Source organism: Aythya fuligula, chromosome 13 (genome assembly GCF_009819795.1).
Source record: "Aythya fuligula isolate bAytFul2 chromosome 13, bAytFul2.pri, whole genome shotgun sequence".
NCBI lineage: Eukaryota > Metazoa > Chordata > Aves > Anseriformes > Anatidae > Aythya > Aythya fuligula.
In genome coordinates this window covers 18,545,801-18,570,934 of record NC_045571.1, presented here as the reverse complement: position 1 = coordinate 18,570,934, position 25,134 = coordinate 18,545,801, and the positions used below count along the sequence as shown (strand labels likewise).

General features: G+C 40.5%; 1 protein-coding gene and 1 long non-coding RNA gene across 2 annotated transcripts; one reads left to right on the top strand and one right to left on the bottom strand.

Moving 5' to 3' along the window:
- Positions 1-5: 5 nt before the first annotated feature.
- Positions 6-16,874, top strand: LOC116494463. The gene is made up of 6 exons (XR_004253879.1): positions 6-1,892; positions 2,557-2,612; positions 3,811-5,129; positions 6,090-6,195; positions 12,779-15,551; positions 16,822-16,874. It is a non-coding gene; the product is annotated as an uncharacterized LOC116494463 (long non-coding RNA).
- POF1B (POF1B actin binding protein) lies at positions 6,190-22,742 on the bottom strand. The gene is made up of 15 exons (XM_032196376.1): positions 22,305-22,742; positions 18,250-18,288; positions 17,732-17,833; positions 16,773-16,988; positions 15,345-15,475; positions 14,746-14,773; positions 13,675-13,749; positions 11,392-11,484; positions 10,542-10,655; positions 10,219-10,371; positions 9,984-10,094; positions 9,190-9,318; positions 8,786-8,859; positions 8,314-8,428; positions 6,190-6,461 (listed from the first exon to the last, which is right to left on the bottom strand). Exons 1-15 carry the CDS (start codon positions 22,740-22,742, stop codon positions 6,456-6,458), a joined length of 1,824 nt encoding a protein of 607 aa, XP_032052267.1. The 3' UTR covers positions 6,190-6,455.
- Between the last annotated feature and the right edge of the window lie 2,392 nt (positions 22,743-25,134).

Sequence of the window (25,134 nt, the reverse complement as noted above, 5' to 3'; positions counted from 1 at the left end):
TTTTTTGTTTCCTTTATTAGTTAGGTCCAACACGTAATTTTTTAAAAGGTTTTCAAAGCTGCTAACCTATTTTATTGCAGGATATGATGTTTAAAATATAGCATTATGTTATGATCTCAAAGGTGGTGTTCTGGTGCTAGGGTTAAAGATGTGTATGTATATAATTTCCCTTTTTTATCTGAATCTACAGTTGAATGTTGTTCAGTATGGCACATAACAAAATTAACTTTGAGTCTGACTTTTTTTTAAGGATAAAATGGATGCAGCTGATAGTGTTGTGACTCAACACTAATTTTTTCTCAATACCTTCAGATCTCAAAAAAATATTAAAAAGAAAGTTGAAAAAATTATAGTTTACTTTTTTTTTTAATTAAAATTCAGAGTACTTAGAAGTTCTGTAGGGCAGTGTTCTTTACAGGTATGACTATTACTGTCCTACCTCCTGATAGGAAATTTTCAGTATAAACATAAAATTGCACCTTTTAATCAATTCTTAAAAAGAAAAGTCTATACCGTGCTATAAACATGCATTTTCAATCTGTAAGAAAGTATATATGCAGTATTTAACCAGAGAAATATGCTGCCACTAGAGTTTGGAGGTGGATCTTCAGTTTACAGTGTATACATTTAAAATATGCATCCCTTTAAACAATGCTTTGTGTTAGCATGCTGCAAATCAAATGGCGCTTAATATAACAAGCTGGTCTAGGGCTATTTAATGAAAAACCTGTTCATAAATGTTACGCATATAATGTGTATTTTTTATTCTTTTTAGTTGCTTCATGTTTGCACACAGCTGTTTACATGATAAATTGTAACTTCATGCTATATTGTGGCTTTGTGTTTCAGATAATGTTCATATTTTGTTTTTGCACCAGATGAGAATCAGTTCCTTGAGAAAAAATTTTTTTTATATTTCTAAACTTCAGAAAGTTAAATTTGGGAAATCTCTTAGAAAAATATGTGTTTTATGTGGCTGTAAAAAATGATGTACACGCTGTAAAATAAGATTGTCACTGTTATGTGGGATTATTATTTCTAAATGTGTTACTCATCGTAACGGGCATACAATAAAACGCATCTCTTGCACTCCAAATTTTTTGGAGTATACTTTTCATTTATGGTGATTTAGGAAAGTCTCATTCTGTGGAAATTTGCTTAACATTTCAGTACATTATTATTCCCTAATTTAAAATGCAATAACATCTCAAATTAAGGGCTTACTTGAGGTATGTTTATCGGACTACTGACGGGGGAATATTGGGGTTTTAACTGACCCTTTAAATTTACAGGTGTAATGTACTTAAGTTTATTTCTAAAATAATTATCAAATGTGATATTGACATGCCTTTGAAATTCTTTCTTTTAAGTGAAGAGCGCATTAGATTTCTCATATTTTGGGAAAAGACAGGTAGGTACTGCCTTAACTGTGTAATAAGAACAGTCGGCAAAATGCTAAAAATTCTGTCTTAATTTTCTTCATTTTAGAATACTTGAATTATGACATCAATAATTAAAAACTTTAAGAAAAGAGTGCAATGTTAAATGAACTCTTCCTCAAGGATTTGCAACGGACTTTTAGCCAGTGAAGTCTTAGGTTTGTACTAACAAACAGACATTGTGAATTTATTAATCTGGTTTGTTTATAATACTTTATTTTTGTATGTCCAGCATTCAGAGGAGGAGGAGGAGGCAGTAGCATTCAAAAAGTCTTAGAAATTGAACTTGTGTTTTGCTGACAATTTTAATGTGTTATTCCTGAAAATTATATTGAATGCGTAGACAGAAGGAGATTCTTCATAGCAGACTGAAGATGATCATTGTGACTCTGTGACCAAGCACAGATCCGTGCTGGCTCATTTTTCCAGCTTAAGGATGGAGACAATAACCAGGTACTTAAGTATTTGTAACATCATCTTTAGCAAACCTTGTAAAAACGCTCAGTCCTCATTGCTTAAGGATCTATCACGTTTCTTGTGGTACAGAACAGTCCATGGGGGCTACATACAAAAGAAATTAAGCTTCTGGAAAGCCAGCATTTTAGATGGTGATAGAAATGTAGATATAATGCCTGTGAGCATTACATTCATTACATTTATTACATTGATACCTCTTACTATTCATGCTTGGTATTTGGTAGTGAACTGTATTAACATTTACCATTTGCAGTGTATGTTTGAGGATAACTGTAGTGTTTCTTCCAACATACCTTCCTGGAACATAAAAATCTGTGAGGAATGTTTTCCAAGATATGAGGGCAGAAATAGTGGTTGGAAAAGCTACAGCTTTAGTTGGTTATTATCAACTAAAGTACAAATATGGGGAAGTAAGGAGGACTTGAAGAAAGGTGCAGGCTGGTACAATCTCCTGTGTATGAGCCCTGCTCTTTGTGACAGCTAGATGGAGAAGCTGAGTTAAGTTTAACATGATGGTTATAGGCAGCCTTGTCCCATACGAAGTCTCAAGACAAGTCGCCACTTTCATTTGGTTGGCTTATTGCTTTAGAATTTTGAATGTTTTTTATTTATATTAATTGTTTGTTTCTTCTTTTGGCAGTGGAATGGTGAAATGGACAGTGAAACCTAACTGGGCAGAAACATTGTGGGGACAAGGTCTGTTGAAGAGAGAAAAATAACTCACACAGCAGTAAGGTTAATGTATTGCTATCCACATTCTATCCATGTTGGACTTTAAACAGTATCAAAAAATAATTGTCAGACTTTTTGCTTGAGCAGTGGCTTTAGAACTCAGTAGCTAATGTTGTCACTGGGAGAGTGAATGCTTCTGCTTGACCCTTTGCTGGCTCTGTCCAGTGCTGGTTAGGTAGATGTTGATGACTGAGCCTGGACTTGGTATTTTCCTGTAGGTTGAAATCCCCATCAGTGCTTCTGCTTCTTCTAGAACTGTTGTCTTTGTAGCTGCAGATGTTGAAACTTCTTGTAACTGTAACAGATCCCTGCTCTGCCTAGTCTGTACCTCTGCCCTGACTGGCTCCCTCCCCTGAGCTGGCAGCAAGCCGCCTTCCGTTTACCCAGACCAACACAACCTTAGGATGGGATGAAGTGCAGACAGGCCCTGCCTGTTCATTTTCAAAGCAGATGAGTTCCTAAGTGGTGGCAGGGAGTGAAGGAGAGACACTACCACCTGTGAGCTTCGTAAGTCTTGTGACTGAATGTTTCATTCAATGGTAGAGTTGGTGGTATCGTATTCTATTACTTCTCCTGCAAACCCTGAATGAAGTCTCCCATCACTGCTGTCACGTTGCACGGTCTCTGCTCTTTTAGAGGTAATTTTCAGTAGACATGATCATCTTCCGTGCATACGTGCTTTCCTTATTGAAGTTCACCTGTCTTGCCTTTTGCCATGTTTTCAGTAAGGGCTGTGCGCTGTCTTGGAAAGAGGAAAGGTTTGTGCTTTTCAAATAGTTGCAAATCTCCTGTGCAGTGACACTAACAAATAGGAGGAAGTACCTTGCCAAGCAGTTGTGGTAGGATGACACCCAAAACACGATGAGTAGGGAAGGTGACCTGTGCCATAAAGCTGCTTGCTGCCTAGGAGCACAGCACCGAGGTAGTTCAGCTGTTCTCAACTGTGTATGGATTTCTTCGCTGCTTGTTTCCTGTGGTGATGTACGTGATGTACAAACACGTCATGTTTTCTTGAGCAAGCAGCAGGTTTTAATACATGTGGAAGGGTTGCTCTGAGTGTCAGAGTTGTTTACTGCAGTTCTTTGACAGACTAAGAACTAAAAGGCGGAAACACTTAAAATTAATTCTTGTCTGATTCATCGTCTGTATTGTTTTTCTTCAGGTTTCAAATAACCACAATTAAAGGCAATGAAATTGAGAGAGTGAGAATACGGAAGAACACCAGCAGCGTAGTCTCGAGGTAAAGGTCAAGGTAAAGGTATGTTACCTTGATGTAGTATTCAAAGCCTATGTTGACTTTTCAGGCAGAATGCTAGAGGTGTCATTAACTTTTAAACTAGGACTGTATTTGGCTTTTGTTTCACAGCTGAGGCAGAAGAAACCATTCTGCATTACATAGTTGGGTGGAAAAGACAGTAGCAGAAACCAGAAGACAGCTTTTTTTCTCCTACTTTTCAATGTAAGAACAAGAAATTGTGTGCTGTTACATCACTTCAGGCAGGGAGGGTTTAGTTAATACTGTTGGTAATTTAACAGGGCAGTACATGCATTGCTGTAAACACATGAAGTAAATGCTGTCTTTGGTTTTTCTAATTTGCTTCTGTAAAAATGTAGAAGTCTCAGTGGACATACCTGAAATGGAGGTGAAAAATTTTTTGAAGTGTACCGGTTGTAGTTTGAGTGTTAACTAGAATGTACAGAGATGAGTAAGTGAGAAAAGTGCATTGCTGTAAACTCCAGGAGAAATGTTAGGTCAGTCAGGCAGTGGGTGAGACTACAGCAAATGTATTTTTATAATAAAAAATAAAAATTTTGCTTTTTAAATAAATCTGGTTTTAAAACAAAACCAGCTCCAAATGGCCACTATGCTTCACCTTCTAGTCTAGCTCAGCTTTTTGACAAGTATCTATTGCTTTGTGTTATCTGGGAGTAAGGTATGTTGTTACAGCAATCAGTGCTGTAGCATGTGCAGTATAGGAAGGTTTTAAAATAGCCTTATAAGCCTTAGAGCAGCTGATCCTTGCTACACAATACAATATTGACATCTGTCTTTCCTGGTTAGCAAAGTAGGCTTTTTAAAAATAGGATGTTAGCCACTAGCATGGGGAACAATTAGGGTGTTTCCAAATTTGTCTTAATGCCAGGTGTATACGGAAGACAGTTCACTTGCTAAACATGGCATTTGTCATCAGATTACGACGCCCAACCAGCTCTGACTGTATTGAGAGCCCGTACTTTTTCCTGTCTTTTAAGGGCGTTTACTGCTTTGCCTATGCTATTACACGGTCTTAAGTCATACAGAGCTAAAGAAACGGTTTAATATTATTTATTTGCTAGAAAGGTTAGTAAGTACACTGAAAAGAGTGTAAAGCATGTCCATTAATAACTGATGCTTCTGCTGTTTACAGCTTCTTTCTTTGGAACTGGTTGCATCATGCTTCCAGCCAGTCAAGCCCAGCTGCAATCATGGCAAAGAGCACAGTAAGTAAGAAAGTTGATTTGTGTCTCTTTTTATTGGGATAACAGCACCAATCACTATGATAGCATTAAAAAAATGCTTATTTTTCTTTTGGTGGTTTAGGTCACCAAAGGTGGTAAGTCGTTAGTGTCAGTAAAATTATTCATTGGAATAGAATACAGTACTCTCTGTCATCGGATAGTTAAACACACGTTTATTTCGTAATTACACATAGCCTACAGGGTTCTTTCACCATTTAACATCGTATATGATCTATATTATTTGTAAACAGAAATATGTAAGTCTGCAGAAATAGAGCAAAGCAAGAACCCTGTGATAGAGAGCTAGCACCTTTTAATGGCATGAAGTTTTACCTATGATGCTTAATACTTTCCCGCTCACCAAATGCACTGTCTTGCTTAGACAACTACTTAATTATTTATACCAAATCAGTTGAGAGAATTTCCATGGTCCTGCCTGGAGCAAAAAACTGTAAATAGTCAGTTAGTCTGATAGTAAAATTTATGAGCTATTTCATACTAGGTTCTTCAATATAAAAATAGACCATGTTCTTGGTATCTTCAAAATAAATAATTATGACTGGTTTGGGGGCTTGTAAAGGTTCAGCTGAAATATGTTAACTTTAACGCCAGTAATGTTATAAAGTCAGCATCATCCCAAACTAAGTATCTGCCAATTTAATAGGTACGTTTAAATTGTTGTATAGCTGGAGCAAGTTCAATATTTTGCCTTTGTCTCTTAGTTTCCCGTAGGCAGATGTAAGGTAAGTAAAGCTATTTCTGGGTTTTGCTTCACCTTGAAGAGGCAGCAATATAAAGTGATGATTGCTGAATCTGTCTGTATTGAAACCAGCCATTCAGTATGTGACTTAAATTTGTGTAAGTGGATAGAAGACAAGAACATGGATAATGCTATGAAGAGGAAACAGAAAAGGTTTCAGAGTTCTTCCTTTTGTTTCTTAGATTGCTGCAAGTGTGACTGAAGAATAGAGACTGAGGATGCAGACGCTAGTCCTGTCAAGAACAATAAGGCCACGACAGCACGGCATACCCTTCTCTTCTGAGAAAAGTAAGTGCATTTATATAAAATAGTAAAACAGGAACATTTACACACACGTGAGCGGCAGCTTATGGACACAGGTTCACAACAGTGCAGACAAGAGATTGTCTTCCATCATCTTCATGCTTCCGTGTTCTTCATTTGTTCTCTGGCCTTTCTCTCACTATCAGACTGACCCTTTTACTGATGCAAAAATAGCAGGAAGTAAAGCAACTTCAGTTGGTTATTGTGACCTCCTTTGAGCAGCTGTGATGGCCAAGGTATTTCTTTCATTCCTGAGAGAAAAAAGCAGCTTGTTAGAAGATAATACGCATACTTACAAAGCTGTCCTGGTATATAAAGCATGCATCCTTTATTTATTTTCTTTAATGCTCTGACTTTTTAAGCATCTGAAATGGCAGTGGGCCATTCCCCTTTAACAAATGCTATGCATATCAGTGCTTACAGCATCTAGTACTGGAAAGATGAAAGCTGTATCACTACATGTAAGCAGTTCTGTTCAGCAACTGACAGATGTCAGATCTGCTATGATTCACTGTCTTCAGTAAGCACAAAAACATAGACAATGATTTATGGTTGGTTGTTTTGTGTTTTGTATTTATGAAAACAACCAAGAGCAGGAAATTATCAGATACTAACATAGTAGATATTACAGAATTTCTACCTTAAAAGTTTTCTGTAATATAACTTGGATCAAAGTTACCAAAAAGATTCAAGTACCTTCATCTGGGTATCCTAAAGGATATTATTAACATACGTTAATCATATATTAATAATATATATTATTACTTGAAAGGCAGTACCATGTACATGCTATGTGCAGTATAAAACTACACTATTCAATACCTATCAATCAGCATCACTATTAAGTAATGAATGCAGATACAAAGATGTGGCTGACAGAACATAAACACAGAACAAATAGTGGTGAATCTCCAAGGAAATTGGCACTTCTTAAACTGTATTTATCAAGTTTATCTTACAACAAAACAATTCTGTTCCAGATGAAACTGCCACTAGTGATAAAGAACTAGCGATAAAGACCTTGGGAAACTTAAAACACAAACAGTTCTCATTTATTTAATGATACTGATCTCTTCAAATGCAGCATACGCTCATTGTTTCCATTTTTATAATGGAAACTATGACAAACAAGTAAGCTAGGAAAGGATTTTAGCTTTTCCTTTATTACTGTTACTTATTATTTTAATTCATTCACATTTCATTAGGATGAATTTTGGAGGTCAGTAATAAAATTCTTCTGTTTGTCAATGACCTTTCATTTTTTAATCCTACTCCAGTTAGCATCTCAGGTATCCTTTCAGAACATGCCAGATGTTTTACCCTTAGTCTACTGAAGCTGCTCATATGATTACTTTTTCTTGGTTGTGTCCTCCACAAAAATGCTCTTATATTTCTTTAAATATGCTCCTCTGCTATACTCTATCCACATACAACTTCTTCAAACTCCATTGTTCAGAACACATGCTGATCTTTCTCAAGACTCTACTTTTTTCATATTTGACACTATCCTGTGTGCTGTAACATAAATAGCTTCTGCAGTCTTACTTTCTCCTTTAACATTAAACCACTCCTTAAAAAGTCACCACTCTTTTGCATTTCCTGGATTAGTCACTGCTCTGTCTCTGTGTAAGTTTCAGGAATATGGTGCTTAATATGTTTTAATAATAGTGCAGAGTAATTAACACTCGTGATTCAGAAGAACACTGCGCACCCAAAACAGACCGTATGTGCACTTTACCTAAGAGCAGAACACTGAGGAACTTCCCAACTCCCCAGTACAGGCAATGATGCCCAGAAGACTGCCTTATGCATGAGGGCGAAAGCTGTTGTTAGAGCAACACCACTTCTTTTGTTAAAGGTAATTATGTGCCAGAGAAAAGAATGACAGGTTGTTTTATTTATACTCCACCTAGCAATTACTGCCTTCTTGAAATAGCCAGCACAGTTCCTTGACTTCAGTCAGTCTCTTTGCTTTCTGCAGCCTGGCTAAATTAACCCTACTCCTTTTTCTCTGAAGTCAGTTTTGGCTAATATTTTCTTTGAAGTTAAATCAAATATTTAGGAATTTCAGGGACTACATAGGCAACCTCTAGGTGAACTTACGTGTTTCCATATCTCTCCACTCCTCTCGATTACAATAGTTTGTGATTTATTGACAGGTGATGTAACTTTGTAGTCATCAGACAAAAGGCCCAGAATAGGATACTGGTTCCTGTACCTGTATTAAAAAGAGTTGCAAACCAGTTAACTATAAAACTGAAATCTGCATATCTGTATCCAAGTCACTAACTGATTTTATCACATAATCCTGTCAATTAACAACCCCCAAATATTTTTAGTAGTAACTAAAATGCTAATGTTGTAATTTTAATGCCACTTTAACATGTTCATTTGCTATTACAATGTTTAGTATTGAAACCTGTGTAGGTTTTTATTAGCTGAAGTATTTTTGCCTTTAAGTTGAACAGACATTTGACATTAAGACATTTGCAGGAGGTAAGGACTTAGTTTATAAGAGCTACACAATGGAAAATCAAAAGGATGTATTTTTAAGAAAGGTGAATAAGTACATTACTTCTTAGTGATGACAGTTGTTACACCAGGGGACTGACTGTTTGATAATCTCTCATGCTTGAGTCTGAAGAGGTCCTGAGAAAACCAACAGTAAATATTCAAGTGAAATAAATCATGTTTCCTCAGGTATTAGTTCACTAAATCCACGAAAAATTCTTGCAGAAATTCCTATCAAATAGAATATATTATACTATATATATTACATAATACTATAGTTATTTAATTTATACCATATATTTTTATATATATAATAATAATCCTAACCCTGATGTCTTATCCAGAAGGGTACAAGTGCCCTCTAGCTTCCAACAAGTAATAAGCAACTAGTTAAGTTGCTACATTCATAGTAAGTGGAGGCTCAAGCATAAAATATTCTTAGACAAAAAATAAGCTATCCTGTTGTACCTCTTGCTGTTGTTTAATGCAAGCGTCTTTCTCCTCGAGCATCGATGTCAATTCATGCAACTTTATTTGCAAGTCACTGTTGTTCCCTTCTCTTCTTGATATATCTTGCTGGAATTGGCATAACTGAGACTACAAAACACAGGTTAAGAAACAATCAGGTGCTAGGTGCTCCTTGCAGTATGCATCTAGAAGTCCATATGTATTTTGTTCATTAAAATCATCAACAGTAAAACTTGAATTAGTATAATTTACAAAATGCTGCGGACATAGGGACACACAGGAAACCCAGTCATTTTCAAATATAAACCTTGAACTTCACAATAAATTCAGAAAGCGATGATTAGGCTGAATTCTGCTAATATCAGTTTAACAGGTTTATAAGTGGAACTGGTTCCAGGGCAGTAAAATACTACTAAAATTCTTCAAATGAGAGATTTCCTATGTGCAGTTTTGATTGGGATTTATATTTATTTTCTGTTGGGTATCTTCTGGCAGTTTCTTACTTCATCAGGACAAAACGTCCCATTAGGAGTTAATGAGATTAGCAGTAGTTCTTAATTTCTACATCTAAAGAATTTTTATTTTTTTAATGACACTTTAGTAGGTTTTAGAGCTATCACTGGTGCTGCATAAACAAACTACAGAGCCAGAAAGTAACTAAAAAGCACATGATATTTTTTTTTCTGTTTCCTAATCAAAACATAATTTTAAAAATATATATTAAACAAAAAAAATGGTTACCTCCAGTCATACAAGGTGAGGAATACACATAAGGCAAAAGTTAATCTACATACCCTAAGACTGCGGATCTCACGATCTTTATCCTCTCTCAAGTTATTGATCATCTCTACATAACGGCTGGAGAGTTCATCTGTGGTGGTCTGAAGTGTTGGATTAGAGCAGATCTACAGGAAAAAAAAAAAAGTATTTAACAAAGATAGAAGATAAAAATATCTTATAATTTTATTTTCTTAATTATCTGTGAATAACAGCTATTGAATACAGAAGTAGTGAAGGCCTCATTACTACCTGTAGTCTGAGGTTCTGGATCTCCTGCTCCAAGGCACGCTTGCAGTATTCCACTTCTTTCAACTGACAATCCTTCTCTCCCTCACTGAGCCGTAGAGAAAGGAGCTGTTCTTCCAGAGAGCGACACTTCACAGTACTCTCTCTGAGTCCTTGCTGGAAAGCACAGAAGTGGAACGAATGCATGGTGTTCCTTAGGGAAGTAACAGGCTCACACACACACAAACATACACCAGGCAGTAATCACTGAGAATACTCAAAAAGCCATCACACTGGCTAGTTTTTGCCAGACTGTAGAAATACTGAAATTATGTTCTTAGCTTTACCTGCTGCTGACGATTGTTCTCTCGCAGCGATGTCAACATAGTTTCATATTCTTTCACTTGAGATTCTTTAAAAGCCAAATCCTTCTTAAGTAAGACATTGTCAGTTTCTAACTTCTGTAAGACAAAAGCATGAACTGTCAATAGTTGCCATTTTTCAGTAAACAGCCCTTCAAATTCAAATATACTAAGTGATATTTTAGAACAGAAAATTACCCAATTTTCATTTAACTGCAAATAGCTCAGATTTGCTCATTATTGCAGTTATCTGTGGCTTCATGCTGTGTAGTAAGCACCATTATCTTGGACACTGCTCTTTCAGTCTGTCCCAGAAAGACTTATTTGTAGTTATTAAACAGAAACCAACAGAAAAATCCAAACCAAAGACCACTTCACTGCACAGACTCCAGCAGGGAGGAGTACACCTTAGGTAGGAATGGAACAGAGGTCTCCTGCTTCCTGGCAGAATGCTATTTAAGTAAGCACTTGGCATTTATGCCCTGTCCATGTTAAAAGCAAAAACACAGTTCCCATACATCTCCCCCACTGTAGACATACATAGCTGGTGTATGCCAGTTCAGAGCTCTAAGTCTAAGTCCACTCAAAGGCCTTTTCTGCATTTGAAAGTATTTGGTTATTAGGCTTCAACAAACTGAACGCTTGAAAACCACTTCTAGGAAGAAATCCAACCTCGTGTGCTGTTCAAGTCTTGCAAGGCCATTAATAAACCATCCATTTCTGTTAAAGCACCTGAAATCTGGACTTCCCAAGTTAAGCTTCATCATAATGGAGTTCTTACTGACAGGTAGCAACAAATGGATGAGGCCCAGGAAATGGAAAAATAACAACTTACCCCCAGGTCATCATGTAAGTGGCAAAGCTCTTCACGTAAATTTTTGAAAGTGGAAAGCACAAGTCTCAAAGATTTATCTGATGTTACTCTCATCTAGGAAAGGGAAAAAAAATGAAAAATATTATTATAAAATATATTAGTGAGCTTTGTTTACAATGTGCTTAACTATGTGTAAAAGAACAGAACTGCTATACAGCTGAAAATAACTCCTGGCAGTACTGTGCATGTCATTCTTGATGATTTCTACAAAGAAAGAGACACATTTTCAAGTACTTCATTCTACAGACAACACAATCTTTGAATGATTGCCTTTTAACACACAGGACAATATTTTTTAAAGAATGCAGGAACAAGAGAGTAAATGAGAATTGCACTTGGACACCAATAAAAATAAATGCATTAATAGTGCACAATCATTTTTTTGAGAGCTTTGTGAGTTACACTGATAAGGTAACCACCCTACCTGGAAAGCCACAGAGGAAGAAGTCATCATCTTTGAGACCTGAGAAAGCCCCTTTCAGCCCAAGTGCAAGGGAATGTATTAAACTACAAAAAGCAAAAACACCACAAAAACAGTTCCTCACTTTAAGAGTTCCCTAAAATTTAAAGGAGTCAACTGGATGAGAAAGAAGGGCAATAATGCATGATAGCCTAACACTGTTCTCTTTTTTTCTTTTAATACATGCTAACAACTGTGTATGGATTCATGGGAAATCACAAACTGTTGCATTTCGTGATGCATTTCTAATATTCAAAAGAAAAAATGACTTTGAAAGAAAACGTGAATTCGTCAAATTTTTGACTCATCTAGATAGGCTGAACATTTTTGCAAAAGATGTATTTCTTACATTCTGAAGAAAGTGAAATTCTGTCTGTTCCTCTTCCTCTAATACTTTCCCTCATCTTTCTTTATGAAAGAAATTTGTCGATTATTCAAATCTAAAAGAACTATTAAGCCCTTGTCATATTTGTCATTTCTACTGGTAATGTATTGAGACTGAGGCTTCACAAAAGAGCATTCTTTTGTAATTAAAGTGGAATTTCAGTTCTTTCAGTTGCTGACAATCTGTTTCACCAAAAGACACTTTAATTGTGTATTTTTAAAGCATTTTTGTAAGAATGTAAAACTAGATAGACTTAGAGAACATGGAAGATACATGTTCCAGTTCTTTCACAAAAGGGTGAGCTGAAACTGTTTCAGGGCATGGTGTTCTAACATGAGATCATGAAATATTTTGGTGTCAGTGTCCTTCATTCTAAAAGAATCACAGAATAATTGAGGTTGAAAGAGACTTGAGAGGTCACTCTGTCCAACCTCATGCTTAAAAACCAGGATCAGCTGTGAAGTCAGAGCAGGTTGCTCACTCACATACGTTTTCTTTACCAGGAGGTGTTCTGCAGCCCTCAGATGGCATCACCTGACCCCTACCCCAGGGAGACAGATCAGTGCAGGCTGCTGTGGATCCTGTTCTGACAAACCTACAGGTCAAGTCCACCATTCTGGAGCCAACCTTGAGATTCACACACTAGCTAGTGCTATTCACAGTACCACTGCTTTTAGTGTTTTATCAAAGGAAGGGGTCTTCCAAGCACTTCATAAAGAAGTCAGTGGTTTTTGGAAAAACACATACAGAGACTGCTAGAATGTTAGGAAGCAACAGAATGCATAACCATTCTCAGAAGCTGACGTTGATTGAAAAAGCAGGTAGGGATAACTAAGTAGCTAAAGAATATGATGAGAAAAAACACAAAAGCCATTTATAAATGGAGCCAAACCAGAAGGGGTTTATGTTTTGTTACTGGGTGCCACAGAGATACTGCTATAGTACAGCTGTTTGCCAGACCATTCATAAAAGGTGAGACCTCAGTTTCAAGCAGTGGATGTAATAAGCAGTAATCAATACTCAATTCAAAATTCAGTAAAATGCCTACTATGCACTTTTAGCTTTTAAAATAAAGCATTAATATACAACACAAACAAATAAAAAGATGAAAAATCAGTGTTCTCCTACTTGTCAAAAGCCAAAATGGTTTCCAGTGGAACTGGAAGAAAGCTGCAGTAAAGCTCCGTTTATAACACAGCTAATCTGTGGAGTGAACTACCACAACATGTGACTTGAAGCCACCTGTATGATTCCATACCCTTCATATAGAATAAATGGAGAAAGCAGAATACAGAGCAATTTATGTTTTGTACCAGTTCCCGGGTACGTGTTGAGCCAACTTCTACTGTTTTGAGTTACCATAGGCTTCTGTACATCCCCCTCCATGCTATGTACATACCTGGAGGAGATAACGAATCTGCTGCTTTGTTGCCTCAGAGAGTCCTTTGGGAATTAAATCTTCTATATCTTCAGTCTAAGCAAAGGGAGAAAAGAGGAGACATCTTGATTAAGAATTTTGCCTGGTTGATCATAATGTGGTTTCTTCATTAATTACATAGCTCTACTATGAAAAACATGTTTAGTGCAAGGCAAATAAGAAGGAAAATAGATCAAAGTATATCCAGAAGTTTTCAAAAGCCTTATATGTGGCATATAGAAACTGAGATGAAGTGATAAATGAAGCATATATCAAAATATGCATTAAGCTTAACATTTCGTTAAAACGCAGCATTCAAAACAATTTCCTCTCAAGAAATAGCAATTAACACTAAAACAGAACTCCCAGCAGTTAATGATTATGAGCAAACCTCATTTTTCTAAATAATGAATAGACTGTCAACAAACAAATGACCAACACGTTACAGGAGATACTGCCAGTGATTAAGCAACACTGCTTCATGCAATTCATTCCTAGACAAATATTTCTACCATATAAATAATAACTTCAAAAATAACAAAGGTCCCAGTGATTGCATCAGGGCTGGATTCCCAGAAGAGAGCTGTCTGTAAATCTAAAAGCGTCTGTTCTGCTAACTTTACTTCCCCTCACTTCTGCGAGAGGCGGCGTTCTTCCCTTCTCGCAGTGCCCAGCAGTGTATGTTGCTGAACAAACGCTTTGTTGGCAAGAGTGAAAGATCCTACGCACAAAGCGCACAGAGAAAACAATGTATGTGTTTAAGTCTGTCTTACAATGAAGCCACCACTGGCATAACAGGAAAGACTTAAAAAATTTGACTCTCATGCTGGAATGCAAATTGTTCAACTTCCCTTCTTTCAGTATTACCACATTTGCAAATACATAGCTAGCAGTAGGTTTCAGGCTCTGAATGTTCCTAAGCAGAAGTTGTTAGCTAACAGACCGGTACCCTTCAGCTAAACTGGCTTGGCTTAATTTGTTCCAAGATCCACACCATTCTTATTAAGACTAACTTTTAGGGAACAGCTTTGTAAGAGCATGCATGATGCTTACCTGACTCGTAAATTCAATGTCATGGTTCCTGTAAAACAGACAAAATGCAAGGGACTGATTAACAGAAAACCTGACAATGCCAAGTTCATGACCACAATTACAAAAGGATTATCTTTAAAATATTAAAAAAAAAAAATAAAATAAAAATCCTCAGACTAAGAGTCGTTACCTTCCCTTTAAGCTGATAGGGAACGTGTTGTTCAAAGGAGACCAGAATACTGACAGCAGTGCAGTCAGCACAGGCAGTTTCTTCGGGCAGTTATCCCAATTATGGCTGGTTAACCCAATTACATTCTTAATTGGCTTGGGTAATGTTTTTGCCCAGAACTACACTGCAGTGTATTGACACACCTGAAGTGTTTACTTAGCAGTGGCAGAGGTTCTGTGATGGACTGCTTTGCTTAAGCTTATTTCAGTGAACTCTGAAAGCACGGAGAACGAGAGGGGAACAACGAAGTACTGGTGATTGTGTGGGAAGGGTAAGAACATTATAAAGACTCAAAAAGAAAAAAAAACTTGCAAACAGTACTGTGCTCTTAACTGTGCACTGCTAGAATTTCTGGAACACCAAACTGACATAGCAGACATAAGGCCAATACCTTCCTCCTATCTTTTCCACATGCTGTAGTAAACAACTGTACAGGTCATTGGTCTTGCGGTTCAGTTCGGCAAGGAGCTCGCCAAAGTAGCGGCAGTCCAGCTGGTCATTATTCTCCTGAGAGCAATTCACCTAACAGAAGATAAGCAACAAGATCATAATTGAGTTCCCCTCTTCAGGATGAAAGCTGAACATGAAAATGCTGCAAGTATGATGGATTTGTTTTCATTTGCTCTTACTAATTTGCAGCTTGTTTACACAGTTCTTTTCTTAGGTATTGAGTCTTCTGTGTCTTCCGTTTTTCAGAAAATGGTACAGAAATAAATGACTTTCCTTACAGCAACAAGCAACAGGCAAAGTACTATCTGTTACAGTAATATCATCATCATTCTAATATGGAAAGTGTAGGTAATTAGGAAATCTTTCTTTAATATTCTTTAATGTTTCTATAGCTGTAGTGGGTAAACCACACGTGGACAGCACCCAGACAATCCCAGCCGGGTGCAGAATTCCCCACTGCAAAAATGATAATTGCATCCCCACATTCTCACTGCTTTTGCATACATACACGTGCCGGAGTATTTCTGATGGATGAGTTGAGAAGCTCTGACATAAGCCACCTCCTTTTTTTAAACCCAACAAAACCTAAAGGCACCTCCCAGCAAAGACCAAACGTTGCCGTATGTGAATAACAAACGTAAAAACAGCAGCCGAGGCTGAATTTACCTAAGGTGTGTTTTTTTGTTGTTGTTGTTGTTTTGTTTTTTTTAAATGAGAGTCTCTAGCTATGGAAGATTCCACATAGGTCCAGTACTGAAGACACCCAGTATGTTATCACCACCTATATATGGAACAGATGCACAGGAAGGGACTGCTACATTCCCACCCCCAACCGAAATGGTAGTACACACATATAGGTGTCCTCTGGCAGCTTGTAGAAACTCAGGAACATGCAAACTATTCTAAAGGAAGCTAGTTTTGCGCTTCCAGTGAAGTAATATTCAATTCGTCAAGTAATTCTACATTGGGTTGAAATCTATTTCAAATCCTTACTGATCGGTTGAGAAGGAAAGCAATGCTGAATGGGTGTATGTCCATTTTACAAAGCAGTGTAAGCTTTTACCAAAACTGGAAGTATGAGTCTTGTATTACACAGCCTTTGCTGTACAAAAAGTGACAGATGAAACCTGACTGAATCAATGGGTAGCACTCCCAGGTACAGAAAAACAAAACAAACAAAAAAAACCCACAACACAATAAAACAGCCAGACTTGACAGATTAAAATGACAGTAAAATAGCATACTATGATTTTGAACAAGGCTTGACTGTTGAGACCAGAGATCAGTAATTTTGTGTGTCTGTGAAGTTTTATACTCCACACAGAAAAATGTACTGTGAATAGTAAAACATTAAACAAAGGATTCTTACCGGTTCACATGTCTGAACTGTTACCCTCCTCACTGTATTTCCTCTGCAGTCATCGGTCACAGAAACTGGAATTATTTCACAAGGGCTGCTGGTCTGTGTCTGTTGGCACTGGTGAGTGACTTGGGACTGCTCAGACGGCTGGCAGGGCTGGATAACGTGGCACTGGTTGGATTGTTGGGGAATCTGACACTGGTGGGAAAACTGATACTGCTTCTCCTAAGACAGAAACACATTTTTTAAGCTTCTGAACACATCTTAGTGAGATGGAAGCATCATATGAATACATAAATGAAAGAAATATGTTTTTGCATGGAAAGACTGATGACAGTTTCAAATGTCTTTTAATAATTTCAATAAAATTGTTTTCCTAATTGAATACAAGTTTGTCTCATACTGTCACACTTCAGCACTGTAATTCACCAACTCCTCATATTTTAGCAGCTGCAAATGAACGCACAGAAGACACACTTCTCCTAATTGAGTTGTTTCATTATATTGCTCCACTTAACATATTCACTGAGGCAATAGGGACCTCCATTATTTAATTTAAAACGTCTATATCCTGTTCTCACAAGTATTTTAGAGATTAAAGAGTTCCAGTTGAACTACTTACTGAGTTTTTGTTACTTAAATTTAAAAAAAAAAATGTACAGGAAATGGCTGAAGACATTTTCCTCTATAAATGCTTTCAGCAATTCCAGGTTAAGTGTGTGCCATGTATCAGGGAGACACACATCTTGGTTTTATAATCCAAGAAAACTGCTGTTGACAAAACCACTGACCAGAACAACAAGCTAGGAACTAGTTTATGTTCCAGTCTTTGAGAATGTGTACTGTACCTCGACAATGCAGTGCTCTGGTGGGTGCAAGTTCACAAAAACAAACAAACAAACAACAAAACCACGAACATTACTGTCTCAATTTCCTTTTGCAGTAGGTTATATAAACAACCAACTTACTTGGTGGGGATTTAACAGCTCGTACTTTCTTATTGTCTTTTCATAGATGACATTATTTCCAGGGCAGAAATTCCCCCCTCTAAGAAACGGGGATAATGGCTCCTGTAACATTTTAATAAAAAGCATTCGTAAGTGTTGTCACATAGTGAATTCAGAGTTAGCATAATTTGGACTAAGAAAATGAGGAGGAATATTTGTAACGTGAAGATGCATGTGCTTTGGAAGAGTTTTCTGAGTTACCCACATTTGATCGTGCATTCATTTCATCTTGAACCCAGAATTATTTATTTTGCAATATCCGTGCAATGTGCTTATAGATTCTCATCTCGTATCTCTATTTCCCTTCACCCCCGTGGTGTAATGCCAAGTGTACCATTTTCTCACAACTACAGAATCCAACCAGGCAGAAGAAAACGAGTGGGCTGTGTAACAAAGGTGCACGTCATGCCATGTCAGATAGAGCTCATCAGGCTATGAAGCTCGCTCACCTTAGTTGTTCACCCAAGCAGTTTACCTACCTGCTCAGGATTCTCTATAATAATCCTTCGAACGGTGCCCTGCAAGGAAGAAAAGAAGTAAAGATTCACTGATTACTGTACTTTAAAACCTTTTATGTTCAGAATTCAGGCTTACATGCATTTCCAAATTAGTCTGAGTATTGTAATCAGCTATAAATGTACTGAGAGCCATTGGCTGAAATCACTGAGAAGTGTTACACCCACGGCCTTTCCACCCAAAAGGAAATAACCCGTACACAGCACAGCAGCGCGCAATCTGGACTCTCAGTAAGAAGAGTTTGTTTTTCCTCAGCCACCTATTTGTAAGTCAGAGGAGGTGAGTCCTTGCTGTCTGTAAGTGCCAGTGGACCAGGACACAGAGCTAGCACCGGACAGGATCTTCACAGATCACGTGTCCCACAAAACACTGTCCTAACTGCAGCCTTTCAGATTAAGATCAGCTTGTGTAGTGATGCATCTCTAAAACACCTAAAAAAAAACAGGGAAAGAAAATCTGTATTTTGCTTAAAAGCCAAAATAAGAGGGACCGGGGAACTGCCAACAAACCAAACAACTACCCAATGCACCAAACTGCAGCAATTATTTCAAAAAGCGGTACAAAACTCCATAACTGACGTGGAACATTGACTCATTCTTGAAGGAAAAATGAAATATACTGCTTTGAATTGCAAAAATCCATGAATTACACCAGTTTTGCTCTTGTTCAAATGCAGATTCTTTCGCTCCTCCCCTCGCCCCCCACTGTCTACAAGCAATTCAAGCAACCGTGGGCAGTTTTCCATTTTGTGGACCCACAACAGTTGTTACAGCGCATGCACGTTGCTTGAAGCCTCCGTGCCCAGCTCTTTACCCAAGTAAGCACAATTCCCACTGAATCTCATCTAAGGATTAGGTAATTTGTTAGTTTACAACATCCTACTTATTCCTCCTTACTGTGCATGCTTTGAATTTTCCTAACAAATCATTTACCCCTTTAACCCGTGGGCTTGGGAAGTTTATATTGCTGTAGTTAAGCCTCAGAGACGTTCTTAACTGGGTAAGAGCAACTCTGAAGTAGGTCAAATTTCCAGCTGTGAAGTGTTGCACAAGTTTAGGAAGCCTGAAGCAGTTTTCCAAATCTCCCAAGAGTGAATCATAACAGCACCACGGAGGAGAAATCAAAGTAGAGAAGAAACTGCTTTAGCATCAGCCACAGTAATTAAGAAATCTCAAAATGATAACTGCTGCAGAAAACTTCGAAAGCTGCTTGCTCGTCCTCCCACACCCATGGGTCCTTCAGGGCTCAGCTGGGAGGGAACCCCCGCAGCCGGTGAGGCTCCGTACCGGGACCTAGCTCTGAGAGGAGCCAGCCTGCGAGTCGGGAGCGTACAGCCTGGTTTCTGTGTCACTGACACCTACACAGTGTGAGCTGAGAAGTGAAATACCGAAACAAGGAACGCTGCTATTCCCCGCACACAAGTTAGCCAGAACGCTCCCTTGGAGCGCAGTGAGGCAACCGAGGGTTTCGGTGTGCCTGGCAGGACCAACCCCACGTCCAGTACAAGTGACAGGGCAGAGATCTCTTCTTTTTCAGCACTGACTGCTATTGTGTGGCACATTAAAGCCAGGTGAGCATCATCCACAAAATTAAGAGGCACAGTTTCAATGCACTGAAAAGCTGTACGAACACACCTGATCTCAATGACGCTGCCACAGGCCTTTGGAGCACGCAGCTCATGCCTCGGGAAGGACAGCGGGTGACAAAATTCACAGCAGAGGCGAGCCCTCGGCACTCATAGCACAGGCCTGGTCACGAGCAGCTCTTACAGGGCTTCCCCTGAGAGGACACCTCACAGAGGCTTTCAGGATTTTACCCCACACTGAAAACAGATGTCTCGTGCATACCATTTCCTGCCGTATTTTTTCATGGCCATGGTACGAGTGTTCACATGTGTAAATCACACAGAGAATTTATTCTAAGCAATATTCGTCATTTGGTTCTGGCAGGTGAGGTGCCTTCAGTCCCTCCATATGAAACCTGCTGTGGCTGGGAGTAGCATTTGGCTTCTACACCAAGAATAAAACAAAGTTAAAAAAAAAAAAAAAAAAAAAAAAAAAAAAAGAAAACTGAATCCTGAACAATCTGCAACCACAAGAAGCACAATCACACATGCTATACACATGCCACTATCACATTTTCCCTCCCTCTAGTTTATTAAAAATGTACGTGAACACAACAGAAGACACCAACCATAAGACTTAATATCAGCGTGCTAATAGTGATGGAGGTGTTCATTATCACTAATCTATAAAAGCTCTGCAGAAGTAAATTAAATATTGCTCAAAGAAAGCCCTTCGCCTTATCAACAGTAATAAGCTTAAACTACAGCTCCAGGCTGCCACTAACTGAGAATTCGCGTTCAGGTAAAACGTCTCTGTGAGTCAGAGATCATTGCAGTGCTTCATTTACGCAGCCAAATGGCAATTTCTCACGCAGAGCACTGCCCTTCTGGCAGCTCCCTGGAAACCTTTGTGGGTCCCCAGACCGCCTCTCGGGCCACCCCTCCCAGCACTCCTCTGACCGCTCCCATTCAGCGCCAAGCCAGCAGCAACTCCTGCCAACTCCCCGCTGACTTCCCTATCTGTTGCTCTCTTCTTCCTGAAAAACCTCCTAATAACGTTTATTAACCACCTTCGCTCTCCACCACTGAAATTGCAACCCACACAAAACCCAATTTAAACTACACCCTCTTTTGTCTTTAATCCAGCAAAACACTTCCAGAAATTATTTTTCCATCAGCACAACTTACTGGACTTGGTGACTAAAACAGATGCTGAAAATCAAACATACTTCCCAGAGCTGGGACAGAATTTGGGTCTGTAACCAAACTGTTCATCAATCTGGGGATAGAGGCGAAGTCTGGGCCTCCAGCGTTCATTCTCTTGAACATCAACGTAACTGAAGACAATTCAGCCTACCTTCGAGCCCAGCCAAGCAGATCACAAACCTGTGAGGGGAGCCCCGTGTTTACACTCCTGCTCCACATCTTGCCAAGGAGGGATTAACAACCTGGGTGCAGCAGGTATCTGTGGCTGCCACAGCCACATCACACACCGTGCCAGGGAAGCAGCTCGCGTTACAGAACCAACAGAAGCCACCCTATCCTCCAGAGCAAGGCAGCCTTTAAACTAGGCAAAGCGGCTTTGGAAGAGGATCAGGTTTCATATTTGCCTTAATCCCTGTTCTTTTTCATAGTCAAATATTTTTACACCACAGGAAAGAAAGTTAAATAAGAGTTGAGGAACTTGGAACAAATGCATGTTCCTGTATTGAATGTATTATGTCAGTCCTGTTTCTATTGATATTAATGACGGTCTGACGTATGAGAATGGTATAAGAACAAATTCTGATGTTTTCTGTTCTTATATAGTCAAAGCTGTTCTCAATTTATTGATCTCTACTTTTAAGATGTATCTATTAAACTATTAAATTCCATCAACCGCTTCAAGCTGTACATTCCCTGAACACAGACACCGCAGCCGACCAGCTGAACTACTTTGCGGGGACCTTTACACCAAGCTGAGCAGGGACCGTGCCCCCTCTACCTGCCCGGCTTCACGGCCCCCTGAGCCTGCTGTCGCTCACAAGGCAGCGCACCCAGAGATAACACACGAGCAAGGGGCCTGGTGGGTGGACGTGGGGCAAACCTGGAGCTGCAGCAGCAGCAGCACGCGGCTCCCCATTGACTTCCAGTTTTGCTGATGGCAAAACAGGCAAAAATGTTTCAGTAGACTAAGAGGTTCAGAAGTTTTTTTTAAAAAGTGAACTGGGGTTGTCCAAGGGGACCAAATGCAGGACTACTGGATTTACTCAGAATCAAACGAAAAGGGGACTTCAACGGGGAATTCACGAGTTGCGGGCGAGGAGCAGCCAGGGGAAGGCAGCCGGGTGCTCGGGGCAGCACCTGCGGCCCGGCGCCTCTCCCTCTCGGCTCCTGGGCCTCGGCCCCGGCCCTGCCCGGCCCCGCCGCCTCCTCTCCTCTCCTCTCCTCTCCCCTCCCCGGGCCGGGCCGTACCTGTGGCGGCGTCTCGCAGGCGGGGGGCAGCGGCTGGCAGCCGTGCGGGCACTCGAGCGGCGAGGCGGCTCGGGACGAGCAGGAGGCGCTGGGCCGGCGGCAGCCGGGGCCGTATGTCCGCACTCTGTCGAGAGCGGGGCCGCCGTCGTGGCGCTGGAAAGGCGCCGGCTCGAAGCAGGGCAGCGGCCGCGGCGGCTCGGGGCAGGGCAGCGGCTCCCGGCACTGAGGCGGCTCCGGGCAGGGCGGCGGCGGCGGCGGCGGCTCCCGGCACGGCGGGGGCCGGGGCAGCGGCTCCGGGCAGGGCGCGGGGCGGCGGGCGGCGGGCAGCGTGCTGTAGTGCTGCTGCCGCCGGTAGTAGTGGTGCTGCTGCTGCTGCTGCTGCTGCTGCAGGTGAGGGGGCAGCCCGAGGGGCTGCAGCTGCTGCTGGGGCCCCAACATCGCGGCCGCCCCCCTTCCCCCGCCGATGGAGCAGCGGGGCGGCGACTGCGGCGGGGAGCCGGGGCAGGGCGGTGATTAGTACCCGCCGGGGAGCCGCGCCTAGCCCAGGACACACCTTCGGGTGGCCGGGGCCGCCGCCGCCTCCCCGCCCGGCAGCGCGGCCCGGGACCGCTGCGCCCCGGGGGCTGGGGCTGGGGCCGGGGTCCCGGCGGGCAGGCAGCGGGCACCGTCCTGAAACCGAAAAAATTGGGCGTGTGTGTGTGCGGTTGGGTACAGGGGGAGGTCGGTTGTGTGCTCGGCAAGGCAGCGGGCACCTGTCCCGAGCCCGGCGCTGTCGGTGCTGTGCTGAGGGTTGGGTTCCTGCAGCGCGCTGCCCCTAGCAGGCAAGCCCTAACCGAGAGCACGGCGCTGTTCCGCGTGTTGCTGTAGTAATAACATCATTATAGAATGTTGTGTAAGAAATATAATCCTCAATAATAAACCTCAGATTCTTAATTTTGCCAGTTTGTTTCCTCCACGTGTTTACTATTCTTTCAGGTCACGCGGTGCAGTCACACGCAAGAAAATAATTTCTGTAGTATCGCATAATGCCAAGGTACCTTGAGAATGGAGCAACGCTGGCTGCAGTAGTCCCTGTGACGTTACATTGCCCATTCACTGAAAGCTTTGTCTCAAATTAAAAAGTGCTCACACGAAACCTGCTCAGCAGGCGGTTGGGAAGCTAAGAGGTGTAGGACCAGGACGATACAACAGTTCTGTATTTTAAGGTACTGTGACAGCTGGAGATATTCATCAAAAATAAAAAGTTTCACTTTACCCTCAGGCATTAAACCCAAACAGACACGGGGGTATAAAACAACAACAAAATGCATTTGAAGTTCTAGCCCACTGGTTTCAAAGGCACTATATGCATAGACAAAGGATGTACCTGAACATAAGAGAAATACATACATTTTTACTTAAAACCTCATTCCTGGTTCACCAGCTGAGAAAAGCTATTGATGGCTTCTGACAAAAACAATTAAAAAAATCCCTTGGAAAGCAACAACCTATGGTTACAACAGCCCAGTCTCTATTTTTACACAAACCATTAGAAATTGCTTGACGCTTCAGTAGGAAACCACAGAAACTACAGTAATACTCCTCAGGGAAAAACAAGTGCTGTAATGCTACACGTAGAAAAGACCATTAGTTAGCCAGCTCACAAAATCTTACCAGTCTGCAGGATACTGCCCTGCTTAATGAAGAGTGCCCTGGAAATTTCTTACAAGGGTCAGCAGAAAGAAAGGCCTAAGTCATCCTATTGTAATGGAAATACGAAATAACTTCCGTGAAAGTCTGTGGATGTGGTAAGGCTTATTGGTGTCATAAATAATCACAGTAAGTAATGTACGCACAGGGATCTGTACCAGGTAATGAAAACCGCCTCAAACAAAGCGCTTGAATTTCAATGTGACCTACGTTCTCTATACGTCTAAAACCGAAAGTGATTATTTCCTTCTGTGTCTTACAGTGCTACCTGGTGAAGGAGTTCGTGCTGTGATAACTGGCTGGGAGGAATAAACCTGTGTTTTGATACAAAATAGCAGAGAAAAATACTTGTTTGGGAAGACCACTACAAAACACACATTGTATCCTGGTGTCTACACTTAAATTATTGAAATTATTTGTCATGTTGAGGAACAGATACCTACACAATACCAGGCTGAGAAACTTCTGAAGGGGTTGAGGAAGAAAGGGTTAAGAAGCCAGCAAAATGGCAGGGAGCTGCACAGCCATAACTTGATGAGGCAGAGATAAAAATCTGCTTTCGGCTGTAAGGAAAGCATTAGAGATTGAAGGGGAAGTCAGAACCAACTGGTAAGTAGAGGCTTCGGTTTTCTGATCCTCCCTTTGAAGGAAGTGCAATAATGCACTTGAGGTTTGGTGGAAGGTGCCTGTCTGCAGACACCTATGCAGTGCAGCCACTTTGTTCCTCTTAACCTCTTTACCTTGGGCTACCTGGATCACGCTGTGCTGACAGTGGGAACACACCTGGCAGAGAAAAGCATGTGGGCAGCAAGATGTCTCTCCCCATTCCAAATGGCCAGCACTGCCTGGCTACAGCCTCTTTTCTCATCAACCAACAAAAGCTTAATGTGCTGAATTCCCTCTAAAGGTGCTTTCAGACAAGACAGTGAGTGTAGCGCTCCAGCAGTTTACCAGTGACACGGTGACTGTCCAGAACGTGCTGCTTAAAGCACAAGGAGATCACTGTCTTTTTAAAAGACCAGCTTTGTTAAATCAGAAATCATGTTTTTATGGCAAAAATTACTTGGTCATGGTGACAGCCTATTTTATGCAGGTCAGGCTTGTATGAGCAGACTGCACTTTCTGACTTGAGAGTCCTTTT